At 25.3% G+C, this 14,493-nt stretch overlaps 2 protein-coding genes across 2 annotated transcripts; one reads left to right on the forward strand and one right to left on the reverse strand.

The window, feature by feature from the left end:
• Window positions 1–210: 210 nt before the first annotated feature.
• LOC112598948 lies at window positions 211–3,100 on the forward strand. The gene is made up of 7 exons (XM_025345618.1): window positions 211–375; window positions 506–598; window positions 668–806; window positions 1,312–1,433; window positions 1,610–1,723; window positions 2,553–2,684; window positions 2,766–3,100. Exons 1-7 carry the CDS (start codon window positions 306–308, stop codon window positions 2,960–2,962), a joined length of 867 nt encoding a protein of 288 aa, XP_025201403.1. The 5' UTR covers window positions 211–305; the 3' UTR covers window positions 2,963–3,100.
• A 1,620-nt stretch (window positions 3,101–4,720) lies between these two features.
• On the reverse strand, window positions 4,721–11,408 carry LOC112599057 (tubby-related protein 4). The gene is made up of 12 exons (XM_025345775.1): window positions 11,103–11,408; window positions 8,722–8,895; window positions 7,699–7,881; window positions 7,501–7,608; window positions 7,279–7,432; window positions 6,955–7,199; window positions 6,665–6,880; window positions 6,318–6,540; window positions 5,962–6,131; window positions 5,541–5,896; window positions 5,359–5,467; window positions 4,721–5,293 (listed from the first exon to the last, which is right to left on the reverse strand). Exons 1-12 carry the CDS (start codon window positions 11,193–11,195, stop codon window positions 5,027–5,029), a joined length of 2,298 nt encoding a protein of 765 aa, XP_025201560.1. The 5' UTR covers window positions 11,196–11,408; the 3' UTR covers window positions 4,721–5,026.
• Between the last annotated feature and the right edge of the window lie 3,085 nt (window positions 11,409–14,493).

Below are 14,493 nucleotides of genomic sequence, written 5' to 3' on the forward strand. Positions count from 1 at the left end.
AGAAATGTTTAAGTATATAATATGATAATTATGAATTATGATATATAGGTACCTACTTACTTATATTACCTACCATACACACCCATTTATAATTGTATGCATAAAACATATATTTGTTACTTATAACTTGACATTCATTGGGTACATGGTCATTTGTATAAAACTGGTTATGATTAGTACCTACCTATAAAAACAACATTTGAACATTAGACCTTAGTAAGACCTATAAGACCTCCCATAGGTGATAGGTCCATCATAGTGTTAGTTTAACTGTATTACAATACTGTTCATATATTACAATTAAAATGATTAAAATTCAGACGTTTTTTTTGAAACTTAGTTTTTTAATATTTTTGTACTCAAGCTATGTAAATGGTAAAAATAGTTTATTAAATATCTATTAATTATTAATAATGTAGTAGTATATGTGCCTATATAAATAGACAATACACTACAAGTATTTAACAATTTGACATACATAATTTAATCTATATTTTTGTTTAAGGTTGTGTCAGTAATAAAAAATTGTATACTGAAATCGGATGTAAACCTATTTACAGTAATGATTCAAATTCTTGTCCAGTGGCCTATGATTGCGGTAAATTGCTGTATAAGATCATAAAGAAAATATTTATTATTTTATAATTGAAATTTAACTTTTGTGTAGAAAATGTGTTCACAAGACCAAGTAACAAATGTTATCTGAATGGAAATGTTTACGAACCAGTTGATAGTCTTTCTAAAACTGACTCAGCATTAAACCCATGTCTTGCCGCTTGCTTTTGTGATCAGAGGACATATGAAAAGTATGACAATGACAATATTTATATTATATTATAATGTATGTAACTACTATATTATATTTATTTAATTTAAAAAATACATAATTTCATGGTTTTTAAATCAAACATGACAACATTTAGGTAAAAGCTATAAAGTTTCTAACATAGGTAGAATAATTTAAATTTTAAGTACCTACCTATCTTCTAAGTATACTAAATAGTAATATGTATATATAATACCTGTAAAAACTGTTATAACAACTAAATTTATTTTTAAATAAAAAATTTTAAAATTAGGGTAGACGAGTATTAAAATTTACTCTATAGTCTATTCTATTATTATATTTATGCTAATAACATTTCCCTAAATATTATAGGTATTGGTACTTTAGTAATTATCCAGTTAATATTGTAATAACAAATTATTTTTATTTTCATTATCGTATTATATTTATGAAAATATAATTAAATTTTAAAATTTATTTTTATTTTTTAACATTGATATAAATATTAAATCAAATTTTTACAGTAAGACCTCAACTAAATTTACATGTGCCAAGGTTGAATGTCCATCATACTTCACAAGACTAAGAGATCCATGCTATTATCAATATGATAGAGATTCATGCTGTGAGGTTAAAAAATACTGTCGTAAGTTTAGCAAATGTTTAAATATTTCTAACAAGTAGTAATAATTAAGAATATCACCTAACAATGTGTTGTACAATGTATTAATTTTGTTTTCTAAATAACAAATTAAAATTAACTATAAATGTTTTGAAAATATAAGTAAATATAAAATTGATAGTTTTCAATTTATTTTTTAGCTGAAGAAAAAGCAGTTGATCATGAATGTATGTATGACAATCAGGTTTACAAAAATGGTCAACGATTTTATGTTGGTGATTATTTAAAATGTGTGTGTTCTCCGGAATTTAATGGTAAATACATCATTTTAATTAATTTAATATTTTGATATATACATAAGCATATACTTACCTAATTTAAAGCTAAATTTAAATAATCAATTGATTTTTTTTTTTTTAAATAAGATGTTCCTAGCCTTGGCTATCTATATCTATTGATGATTACAATGGTACAATTTTTAACAATTTTAACATGATAATTATTTAGAATAATAAAAATAGAATAGTTAGTAAGAAATCAATTGATTTAAATTGAAACATTCAAATTTTTTAATTTAAACTATCAAAGTCATGGAAATAAATTGCAAAGACACTAAAAATAATCAATGTTTAATTTTCTATTATATTTTTTTAAACTAAATTATTGATCTTAAAGAGAAAAAATTTTCTGCAGTACCTAGCTGCACCATAATCTGTAGATACCTCCTTCATTTGACTTTCAGAAAGTTTCTCTCTTCACTGTAAGAATAGTGACCAGTTCTTAAAATCTCATGATAGTGTAGAATATTAGTTTAATTAAAATATACCTAATCTAACCTTGATAGAATTAAAATACAACTAGCTAAAACAATCATTATAACAAAAAGACTAAATCACTACCTACCTATAACCTAATTAAAAAATAATAATATTTTGCTGAGACTTCAATATTTATAGTTGACTAAAGGTTCTTTGAATAAAGTGAGTTTTAAAATCAAATAAATTTAAAATAAGTTGTTATCATACTTAAAGAAAAATTATAATTTATCTAATCATATTTTATGAATAAACTATTAATTAAATAGTAAATGTATAATGTAATAATTTAGATAATTAATGGATATACTGTATTAATTACATTTAGGTACACTAAGTGATAAATCATGTAGAGAAGTTGGCTGTGGTTATGAGATTTTATACATGGAAAATATTTTAATAAAAAGTGCACCTGTTTATTTTGAAAAAGTAGATGGATGCCCTGTTGAATGGTTAAATCGTAAGTTACAATATACTCTACAGTTTATGATTTGTCTATATTTTAAAATATTATTTTTTATTCTATGCTTATATTTTATAGCTGAGTATAATGTCGCAACTGCTGATGAAACCACTTCTACCAGTAACTCTAATGGCTACAAATGCAAGTATGGAGATTTAAGTTTTTCAATAGGTCAAATTATAACTTTTGGTTCATTATCAGACTCAAATTCGTACAAAACAACATGTTCTTGTAATACCCCTCCTTTAATTACTTGCATTAAAACGAGGATATAGATCATTTAATAATACAAATATTATAGTACATAATTATATATAATAAACTTAAATATAATAAATTATACAAATAATTTTATTCATATAGGTTGGTATAAACGTATGATTACAATATTCAATAAAACTATTTTTTACAAATATTTGTCTTTTTCTTTGCTCCCAACTATGTATAGGGTTGGCCATTTTTGTTATTAATCTTCATAGGACTTTATAATATATAATTCTCTATTCTGTCTATCCATTTCTTTTCAGTTTTTTCTTATTTTCTTTTCTTCAAAATGTATTTCCTTGGACACTTTTCACTTTTCCATGTAACATATCCAAACCATTTCAACTTATATTAATTTGCATAATTTATGCCACTCCTACATTGCCTCTAATAAATTATTTTATTACTCTATTCTCATTAGTCACTTTACGCATTTTCATCTTTGCTCCACTCGTCATCTCTGTTCTATATTATTATGCATAGTTCAACATTCTAATCCATTCCACACAATTAGCCTCATACAACTGATTAATTAAATATAACTTTTAGTTATAAATATTTTAATGTACATTTAAAATACAACATAACATGTGTGTAATTAGTAATGATGATATAATAATTTTATTAAATATAAAAAAATATTGATGATAAATAATTATAACATAGCGCAAGGAATATTTATTTGTATTTCCCAATAATTTTTAATAACGATAATAAGCTTTGTGATTAATATTATTTTTAGTTAATCAAGAACTGTTATAATTTGTAATAATTCATAACAAGATGTATAGTACAATAATCATAACATTCAAAGTTAATATTTAATTAATATTATGTGATATGCACAAAAACAATGTAAACATATTTACATATAATGTAAACAAAATCAATATAAGTATTATCATTGATGCTAATATTATAATAATTGATTATCATTTTGTTTATTTATTCTTCACTTGATTAAACCAAAATTCAAATTATGTAATATGTTTAGTTTTAAGTGTGTTCAAAGATACTTAAAATTTACATTTTTATTATTTATGAGATACATATGCATTTTGACCATGAAATATATAAACATAAGTTTATATTTAAATGAATACATTAATGGAATTTAAAAATTAGCCTATTTGAAAAAAGTTCAGATTGCATCTCAATCTTAAATTATTAAAATATATTAAATTTCAATAATATTATATATATATATATATTTAGTAGATGGTAATTTGGACAGAACCATAAACTGGATGAAGTTTTATGTATGTGATCAACAACCTAGATATTAGAAATTTAACTTTATTAATTCCATTTTATATATAAACTTGTACAATCTACTTATTACACAATATCATAATTCATAATCAAGTAGATGGTAATGATATACATGGTTTCTAATGTCAAATTCTTTTAAACTAATATTATGATTGGTTAAGTGTTAACTTATATTATTCAAAAACATTTTCTAGTTTTTATAAATTCTCAAAAAATCACCAATATATATACAAGTATAGTTATACATTTTTAAAATACTTGTTTTCTTTTTAAAGTGATAAAATATTATGTACTACACTTTGGCTGTAGTTTGTATTTGTGAGAACTTGGTAGACTAAAAATTGTTTATAACCCTGATCTATAAAATACTGGATATACCATTGAATTTACTAAATTATTAAAATATATTAAGTATAGAAAAACTTTTATATATACTTATGTTTACAAATACACATTGTTGAGAAGTCAAATTGAAATAATAAGTAACACACTCTTAATTAATTCTTTATTTAATATTTTTATTGTAATTAATAAAGTAATGCTGAAATACATATGAACACATATAATAAGATATGAGAAATATATTATTTTTATCGTTGAAGAATGCAATAGCGAATGTTCAGTAAAGCAGTTGTAACTAAATAGGTAAGTGTTAATTAAAAACTAATGAGGAACCCTACTTGTGAAATATTGCACTAAATAATAAAAATACAAACAAATTTTACAGAGTGTTGACACATTATAATACTTAAACACACCTGCAAAAAAAGTGCATAAATAAATTGCACATGGTTTCAATCATTTTATTTGAGCCTTTGAGTTACACTTGCTAGTGCAACTGCAAATGCTTGGACGGCTGAAAATGGATGTTGAAAGTCTAGAGCAAAATTATTGCGGTCAATGCGTCCAAACTGCATAACTTGTATTCCATCATATTCAACTTGAAAATTTTTTGCTGATTCTTGAGTAACACGTCCTCCAAAGTCCAACTGGTAGACTTGAGTCAAATCATTCCAAATAGGTGCTTTGTTTTGCATAACAAACTGCTGTCTTTTGGTACACATTTCAATCTAAAATTGAAAAAAAAAAAGAAACATTATACAAGTTTAAACTTTGTTCATATAATTTTAATTACTTTATTTTTTATTTGAGATTTTTGAAAAGTTTCTAAATTTTGAAAATCTGGTTCAATTTGAGTTCTAAGGACTTTACGGAAAAATAACGGAGAGTTCATTAATCGTTTTCTAGAAACAAATAAGATCGTTTATAATTAATAATAAAATACATTAATCAGTAATAACCATACAATTATTTTACCTTATAGGTGATGATAAACCACTTTTCTTTTTAGCTGCAACTGGACTAGATGGTAAACTGTGAGCAAATGTCTCTGAAACTTTAGAGTCTTCGACTACTCTGGAAACAGCAATTTTTGGATTTGATGATCCAACACTACAGCTACGTCGCCTTTGAAGTTGTTTTGGAGTTGGAGAATCATCTTCTATCGATTGTCCATCCCCAACAATAGAGAGTGTCATTTGACGAGGTTGTAAATGTAAAATAGATGTGCGATATGATACTCTTCCTAATTTTTGAGTCAAATCATCACATAACCCACGGATATGGAATTCTGTACCCCAAACATTTGCTGTAACTTCTGCCAAACGATAGTCCTACACAATAATAAAATTAAAAAGGTTATAAGATAATGCAACACTTTTTATACTGATGGTTTTACTTCTGGTAACACATCGGTGTAACAATTTAATTGTAATTTTCGATTACAACAGGCAGGTCTTGATCTGTGCCTATTTTTTCGATGAAGCTTGGGGCTAGAGCAAGATTCAGGTTCAGAGTCATCCCAACCAAAATTACTGTAAGTTATCTGTGCATTAGCATATGTTGTATCTATATAAACAATATATATATTACGTTAACAAAATGAATATATTTAAATCAACATTAGCAACAGTATAATATTTTTTATAGTATATCATTTATGATAATGAATAAACATTATTAATTGAATAATTATATCATTGATAATAAATTAATAGAAATTAAAAACAATGTATTTATGTATTTTGTATTTACCATCTACTTGTGGATCAAAGATGACAAACTCTGGTTTTAGCATACTTATTCTTTTGCCTTTAAGTAATGGTACTAGACCGCCAAGATATTCCATGTATAGAACATAACAGACTGGAGGTGTAGTTTCTGGTCCGTTAACATGTTGTACGACTGTACAATATAGACGATTTTTTGGTGAGCTGCTAACAAACTGACGCAATTCTGATAACTTGGGCACTTCACACTAAAAAATATTTTTTATTTGTCAATTTATATTATAGTATTATACAAACTAAAAGTTTTATTAATTTACTTATTTGTTTGTTTAACTTTAAAAATTATTTTATATTGATAAATAATTTGCTCACATAAATAGTAGATGATGAAATAGCATTTAAAATTTCTTGAATACTAATAGGAAGTATTTCATCTGAAGGAAACAAAGATTCATCACACATTCGTAATGCACAAAGTACATACAAAGGAACAACTGAAGCAGATACACAAGCAACATGTATTTCTGGTCCTGTTGCTATAAAAATTCTTCGGTCATTGTGTGCCCATGTTACAGCTGTTACTACAGCCTACAAATATAAGGTTATATTATATCAAACTACTTAGTACATAATTATTAATAATTTTAAAAATGGGAGCTTGCCGAAGATTGAGGCATGTTAATGGAATACACTAATTGACCAGTAGCAGAATAAATTTGCACAACATTAGTACTTAGTCTTCCCGGTCTTGAACCAGCAACACAAAGTAACTCTTTTGCGTTAGACCATTCCATATAAATAGGACATAAACCTGTACGTATTAATACTGGAGCAGGATCATCAAATCGTCGCATTAATTGAATAGTACCATTTTTACAACAAAGTGCTAAAACGTGTTTAAACAAATCTGAAAATATTATATCCAAACATTAAAAACATAATTTCTTTTACTATTTTTCATAATACATTTTACTCAATATACTAACGATCTGATTTTATTTTATTTTCATTCATGCAAAACTTTTCACAAGACCAAGACATAGAAGATATTCCAGAATCATCTGATAAGTTGACTTGAGATACAGGAGCTCCATGAATATCTAAAACTTTCATTTGTCCTCTGCTAGTTCCAAAATATACCTTGGTGCAAAATTATATTATTATTAATATCCAACAAACTTATATTTATTGACGATTGAAAAAAATACTTGTTGATCATCCGGGGACCAAGCACCACAAGTAACTGTTCCTTCTGGATGTAACATAGAAGACCAGTATCTATGACCAGTAACAGAACCAACCAAAACAAACCCATCCTAAATAACAAAAAGGTATAAATAGTTATATAACTGAATATATTCAAAAATAATCTCTAATTAATTCATTATTATTTATTTAATACTAACTTGATAACATATTAGTGCCAATCGACCATCATGGGACCAACTAAAATAAGTGACTCTAGTATTACGATCATTGATAAGTTCAACATTCCAACGACAATCAAACTTAGCCCATACATTTATAACACCAGAACTATCACATGATGCCAATTTTTGGTATGGTTCATTCCATTTCACAAGAACAACCTTTTAATAAAAATATTCATGAAAATTAGAGTTATCAAAAACAAATATTAATTTCTAAAATAATAAATATTTCATCTTTCTTGATCAATAAAAATTAATTATTGATAAATTAGAGGTTAATTCCATTATAAAAAATATTAACTTTAAAATGTTGAGTTAAATAGTTCTAAAGAGAAATATTATGTGACAATGGCTAATTCAAGTTATCAAAATATACATATATATATTTAATTAATGTAACCCATGAAACAATATATAAATAAATAATATTTTTTTCTTTAAATCGACAGCTGTGGAGGAGGTGTACAGACATTGCAGATCCTCCACTGCTTTTTAATATTCTGTATAGAGTGGAAGATCTGTAAGGAACGATATATTATTTTTAATTTTGTAGAGAAATTGCATCAGTAAAACCTGGTTAGACTCCAGTCTCTCTGTTAACTTTATGAAAAATATATTGAAACATTATTCAAGTCTAACAAATAATATCTATTTTATTATTCCTGGTAAATATTAATTTTTGAGGATTAGTAAATAATTAAAAATCAAGAAAGTGATATATATAATATGTATTAAAACTGTTTATACTTACCAATAATCAAATGAGAAAACCCAAATCAATAATTATAAAAAAAAAAAGTGCAGTATTCAAATGTAATATAAAATTGCTGTAAAACTAAAAATAAAAAATAAACAAAATAAAAGATAAAAATAACTAAATTATCTATAAAGTTTTAAATAATAAATAAATAATTTAAACAAAATAATAAAAATATTTCATTGCATTTTTAATAAAATATAAATATATGCAATTAAGGAACAAGATAAACGTTGCAATACCTTAGCATGATGATTTCTCAAATTGTAATTAGTGCGGAGAGGTAATCTTTCGCTGTTTAGTCCACTATTGGCTGGTATAGAAGTAAATGTAACACCGACAACCCCTTGAGAATTGCCTGTAGCCAACCATCCTTGTTTATAATAATTACGTCCATCCAAGTTCCATCCTTCTTCCTAAAATTAGTTAGTTGAAATTAGTTATTATAATAACAGTTAGCTAATAGTAAATTGCTACAACAAATAAGTTATATAGATTTTTATTGGTTTTCTGTTTAATAACTGAAAATTGAAACTGTTATTCATTTTAACATTTGAAATATTATTACTATTTTTTATTTAGTAAAATAATGTATTAATATATTTTTTTTTTTTTTATAGAAGGAGTTTTCTTAAAATATTACACATTAAAGCCTTGATTCTAAGTCTGAAAATGTCACAGCATGTTATAAAATGGTAAATTATTAAAGGAATAGAAGAATAATCTAATTTCACATTCAATGTGAATATGCAATAAGTAAAAAAATAATATATTCTGTTTTACAAAAAGAGAATTTTATAAAGCATCAATAATCTTTTATGTCCTAATTTTATTTTAGAATGAAATATATACCATTAAGCGCATATTTATCTTCAATCTGATAATACATTTATTAATAAATAATAATTAATTAAAATCATATAAATCAGCTGTTCTTAACCTGTGATCCGAGGCCCCCTGGGATCCGCAATACTCATGTTGGGGGTCAACGGCAACCTTGATAAATAACATATGTCAATACTTGACGTATTGTAAAAGAAAGATATTTGGAAAAAAATTGGTAAGGGGATCCGTGATTTTTAAAAATCTTTGATCAGGTGTCCATGATCTACAAAAGTTAAGAACCACTAATATAAATAACTACCTGAATTATATTATACATAAAATTATATATTAAAATTATTTTTCAATTATGTAGGTATTAATTTAGGATTTATAGCCAAGCACCCTCAATCTACTAAGAAAACAAAATAAAGTATAAAAAATATTATATTAACAATAGTAATGTTTAAATTAACATATTAGTTATCGCGACTACCTAGCAAGACGTATTGAATGGTGTTTATTATTAGCATTGGTGTGAGGTTTTCTTTTATATATGTTACTCAAGTAACATGACGTTTTAATTGCCATTTGCCAATGCAGTTAGTGTTAGACCATTGTAATGTCATATTATTACAATTTAGTTGAAATAAACCCTCGCAAAAATGGTCTATTCTCCTGTATTTGTTTTATTTGAACTAATAAGGTGTTAGGTTTACTTGTTAGGTCAATCGGCTGTCAAAGCTGGCAGATGAAGGTTATCACTATAATAAATACTTATATTATTCATATTTTATAGTTAAAAAATAAGACATCAATACTCTTAATAGGCGCAGTAAACTAGAGTGATGCGCGAATATAACTTCAAAACTAAGTCTGAACAATGAATTCTGATTGGTCTATTGTTCTTAAATAGTTTACATAAGTAAGTTCCAAAAAAAATCAAAAATGTTGTATAGGGTGGTAATAAAAACCACCATTCAATACATCTTGCTAGGTAGTCACGATAACCGATAAGTACCAACATAAAAAATAGAATATAATATATAATTTTATAATAGTATGATTTTAAAATTAAAAAAAAATTAGAAGGAATTATTAGATTAATTTGGAAGTTTAGGTTATCAAAAGTTTTTAAATTAGTTTTATATTCTAGACATAAATATTGTAATACTGGCAAGCAAAAAATATGAACAGTAGTATTCACTACACAGCATTAACATTAATATAAAATATGTGAACTAAATATTAAGTAATAAATAAGGGCATGTCTAAAATATGACAATATCATAGTAAATTTAGGGTAAATTTCTTCATTCTCAGTATATTTCTTTCGGCACATACCTTATGGATCTACAGATACTTTTTATGCCTTCAGATTAAATATTTTTTTTTATATAAATTATAGATTGAATTTTCATTCTAAATTAAATAATAGCAAACAATTTATTTCAAAATGTGGTATATAAACTAATCAAATAATGGTTAAATCTACATATTTTAATCAGCAATGACTTTTAAATAAAGTCTAACCGATTGTAATTTTGAAACATAGAACATACATTACATTAATTCTACAAAACATTTTCGAAAAACTAAATGTATTCCAACAATTTGATTTAGATCTTATTTATTCTTTAAATAATAATAATAATAATATTAATAACAATATCAGTATTTTGGAACCAAATTATTCTGTTAACAATACCAAAAAGAAAAAATGTAATTGTAAATGTTGATCTGATAATCAATATACAGTGTCGAGAACAAAATTTTATTACAATTAATAGTTTAAACATACTTCTGCATTATCTGGAACTCTTCCCATCCAAGACAATGACAATATGTCACTGTCACATTTTGTGTTGGCTTTCTTTTCAAATCTAATGTGCATTGTAAAATGTAAATTCAGATACTGAGAAATATCATGATTTTAATGAAAGTAGTGTTTACGGTTGTTGAAACACTCAATTTGTTTAAGTATTTACAAAAATGTATGAATCCAAGTTTACACGATTCTACCTATTTAGTATTAATATTAACTATTACAACACCAAATACCAATATACCAGTGTTCAGAAGAAACTAAAAAGGTAATTCATAAAGTTATTGATTATAGATAACACCAAAGTATTTAGTATGAGTTTTGTAAGGTGGGTTTGTGATAATATTATTACTGGCACGGTGGTAGATACTAAAAATGGCCATATCAAATGGCTGAATTGTCAACTTTACTACCGTCAGCTGTAAGATTTTATAAACAACCTGTTAGATGGCGCTACAGAGTCCAAGGTAAAATCAGCAGGTTTCGGATGAACTTCTGTGATAATATCATAGAATATATGATAATATTATAATATGTTCTACTCTATGGTCCATCCACCATCCACAGAATAATTCAGTAAGTTAATAGTTAACTCATAGAGTAATTGAGTTAACCACTGCAAACCACATTATCATAGATTAACTTGTAAAAAAATGCTCATCTTTTTTTTCTTGAGGTTATGTTCAGATCCCTTAATACGTTTATCAGTTATGATTGTCAGAAGAATGAACTGTCCCAGCATGGGGATTAACATATTTATTATTTAATATATTATCACGGAACACAAACTTGAAACTATATGAAAACATATTTCAAAGATATTATTTTTTTATGTCCGTGTCCTCATAATAAGAAAGAGAATAAATTAATTTTGTGTTAATAGTGTTTATCATTATACGGACGGTATAATTTATTTTACGCTGTGTCTAGATACCCGGGTGCCCGTGTAGATAAAGCGTACACGGACCCATCCGTGTATATATTCGATACCCGAATTGGTCGAATTGTTAATGCGCATGCGCCATACACACTATAATATTATTTCATGTTTATATGCTATTTAAAGGCAAACTAATTTTATTTTATTTTATAATTTATTGTGACGAATTTATGATTTCCAACTTTAATTTATTGTTTATTACATATGTATATTTTAAATGAACAAGTTATATTAAATACTTTGTCAAAGTATCTTAGAATATTAGTTAATATATTTTCTATTTTAATTTTTTTTTTAAACAATTAAAATATTACTATATTAAGTATATATGTGTACATAGTGGTGTGTATAAAATAGGTAAACATTCTTTAATAAACATAAAACGTTTAGTTGATTTAGATAAATAGACCAAACTAATAAATAGCTTAATATGTCATGTAAATGTTATTGAGCAAATATTATATATTTTTGGATTTGTTTAGTAAGTTAGAAGCCTATTAATAGTAGATATACTGTATTTATAATATCATCACTATCATATCTTTGACATACTAATTACTAATACTAAAGACAATTGTATAATAAATAAAATTATATTAATGAGTGATGAGCCTCTAATACATTTTTTTTCTCCTAAATAATTTTTAAACATTTTTAAAAATTTAGTCATGTACTAAGTTAGACCTTAAACAGTGCCAAAAGAAAATATTTTATTTTATTCAATATTCATCAAAGTTTACAACAATAATAAATGTGGAGATATCAAGTTACAAGATTATAAAAACAAATTAAGTTATGGCAGTATTATGTACCTACTCAGGATTTTTTTAAGACCATCAGAATTAGATTCTGAGTTTAGAGTGAAATTCATCTTAGGTGGTGTGCATAAATAATGAAGACATTGCATATAATTTCTAATGATAAATATAATTATATTGAAATTAATATAGTCAGTTACTTTTTGATTTCAAATTATAACAACTTAAGCAGAACCAAGAACTAATATTATTTCATGTTTATATGCTATTTATAGGCATTTAATTTTATTATTTTATAATTTATTGTATTACGCTTATTACGCTTATTGTTTATACACATATTTTCCATTTTAATTTTGAAGTTTGTATACTCAAGTCTCAAAATGAAGTTAGGTGACGAATTTATCGATTTCCAAGATTTCGAGAGAGTGCTTAAACTTTATAAAGATTCAAACTTTGTAGATTTTTCAGTACACGATTGCAAAACTTTAGAATCTATAAAGGCGAAGCATCCAGCCGGAAAAGGCGCTAATGCCCCAGAACAGTTAAAATACTACTATATAAAGTATTTATGTGTACACGGTGGTGTGTATAAAAAAAGGAAAACATGCCTCGACAAACGTATAACCTCGTGAGTACTTAATTTCTGTTTTCAGGTGTTTAGCCATTTACGGCTCTGGTACCGGAGTCCTAATAATAATTATTTTATGTATTATAATAAAATAAAATATTTTCTTTTGGCACTGTTTAAGGTCTAACTTAGTACATGACTAAATTTTTAAAAATGTTTAAAAATTATTTAGGAGAAAAAAATGTATTAGAGGCTCATCACTCATTAATATAATTTTATTTATTATACAATTGTCTTTAGTATTAGTAATTAGTATGTCAAAGATATGATAGTGATGATATTATAAATACAGTATATCTACTATTAATAGGCTTCTAACTTACTAAACAAATCCAAAAATATATAATATTTGCTCAATAACATTTACATGACATATTAAGCTATTTATTAGTTTGGTCTATTTATCTAAATCAACTAAACGTTATATGTTTATTAAAGAATGTTTACCTATTTTATACACACCACTATGTACACATATATACTTAATATAGTAATATTTTAATTGTTTAAAAAAAAAATTAAAATAGAAAATATATTAACTAATATTCTAAGATACTTTGACAAAGTATTTAATATAACTTGTTCATTTAAAATATACATATGTAATAAACAATAAATTAAAGTTGGAAATCATAAATTCGTCACAATAAATTATAAAATAAAATAAAATTAGTTTGCCTTTAAATAGCATATAAACATGAAATAATATTATAGTGTGTATGGCGCATGCGCATTAACAATTCGACCAATTCGGGTATCGAATATATACACGGATGGGTCCGTGTACGCTTTATCTACAAGGGCACCCGGGTATCTAGACACAGCGTTTATTTTACGTAAGAGGTAAGAACCGACATTCTAGGTTTTAAATTGTGAGAACTGATATTATCCAATCTTGGTAATTTAGAAATATGGCAACACTGATTATACTGTTTTTTTTAGGTTACTATTGTAGTAACGTTATTGTATTAATTCAAAGATTAAATTATTATTTAATTTTTATTTTTATTACTTTACAATTAAATCTGTACGACAGTA

The sequence above is a fragment of the Melanaphis sacchari genome, unplaced genomic scaffold (genome assembly GCF_002803265.2).
Source record: "Melanaphis sacchari strain LSU unplaced genomic scaffold, SCAv2.0 Contig4_pilon_pilon, whole genome shotgun sequence".
NCBI lineage: Eukaryota > Metazoa > Arthropoda > Insecta > Hemiptera > Aphididae > Melanaphis > Melanaphis sacchari.

Bases quoted from the DNA above. Each gene is read 5' to 3' on its own strand.
- LOC112598948 (XM_025345618.1), top strand. From the start codon at position 306: ATGATTAAAATTCAGACGTTTTTTTTGAAACTTAGTTTTTTAATATTT. The intron at 599-667 runs GTAAATTGCTGT...ACTTTTGTGTAG, and splicing joins TCCAGTGGCCTATGATTGCG to AAAATGTGTTCACAAGACCA. The intron at 2,685-2,765 runs GTAAGTTACAAT...TATATTTTATAG, and splicing joins CCCTGTTGAATGGTTAAATC to CTGAGTATAATGTCGCAACT.
- LOC112599057 (XM_025345775.1), bottom strand. From the start codon at position 11,195: ATGCACATTAGATTTGAAAAGAAAGCCAACACAAAATGTGACAGTGAC. The intron at 8,896-11,102 runs GTATGTTTAAAC...AACTAATTTTAG, and splicing joins GAGTTCCAGATAATGCAGAA to GAAGAAGGATGGAACTTGGA. The intron at 7,200-7,278 runs GTTAGTATATTG...TAATATTTTCAG, and splicing joins AAATAAAATAAAATCAGATC to ATTTGTTTAAACACGTTTTA.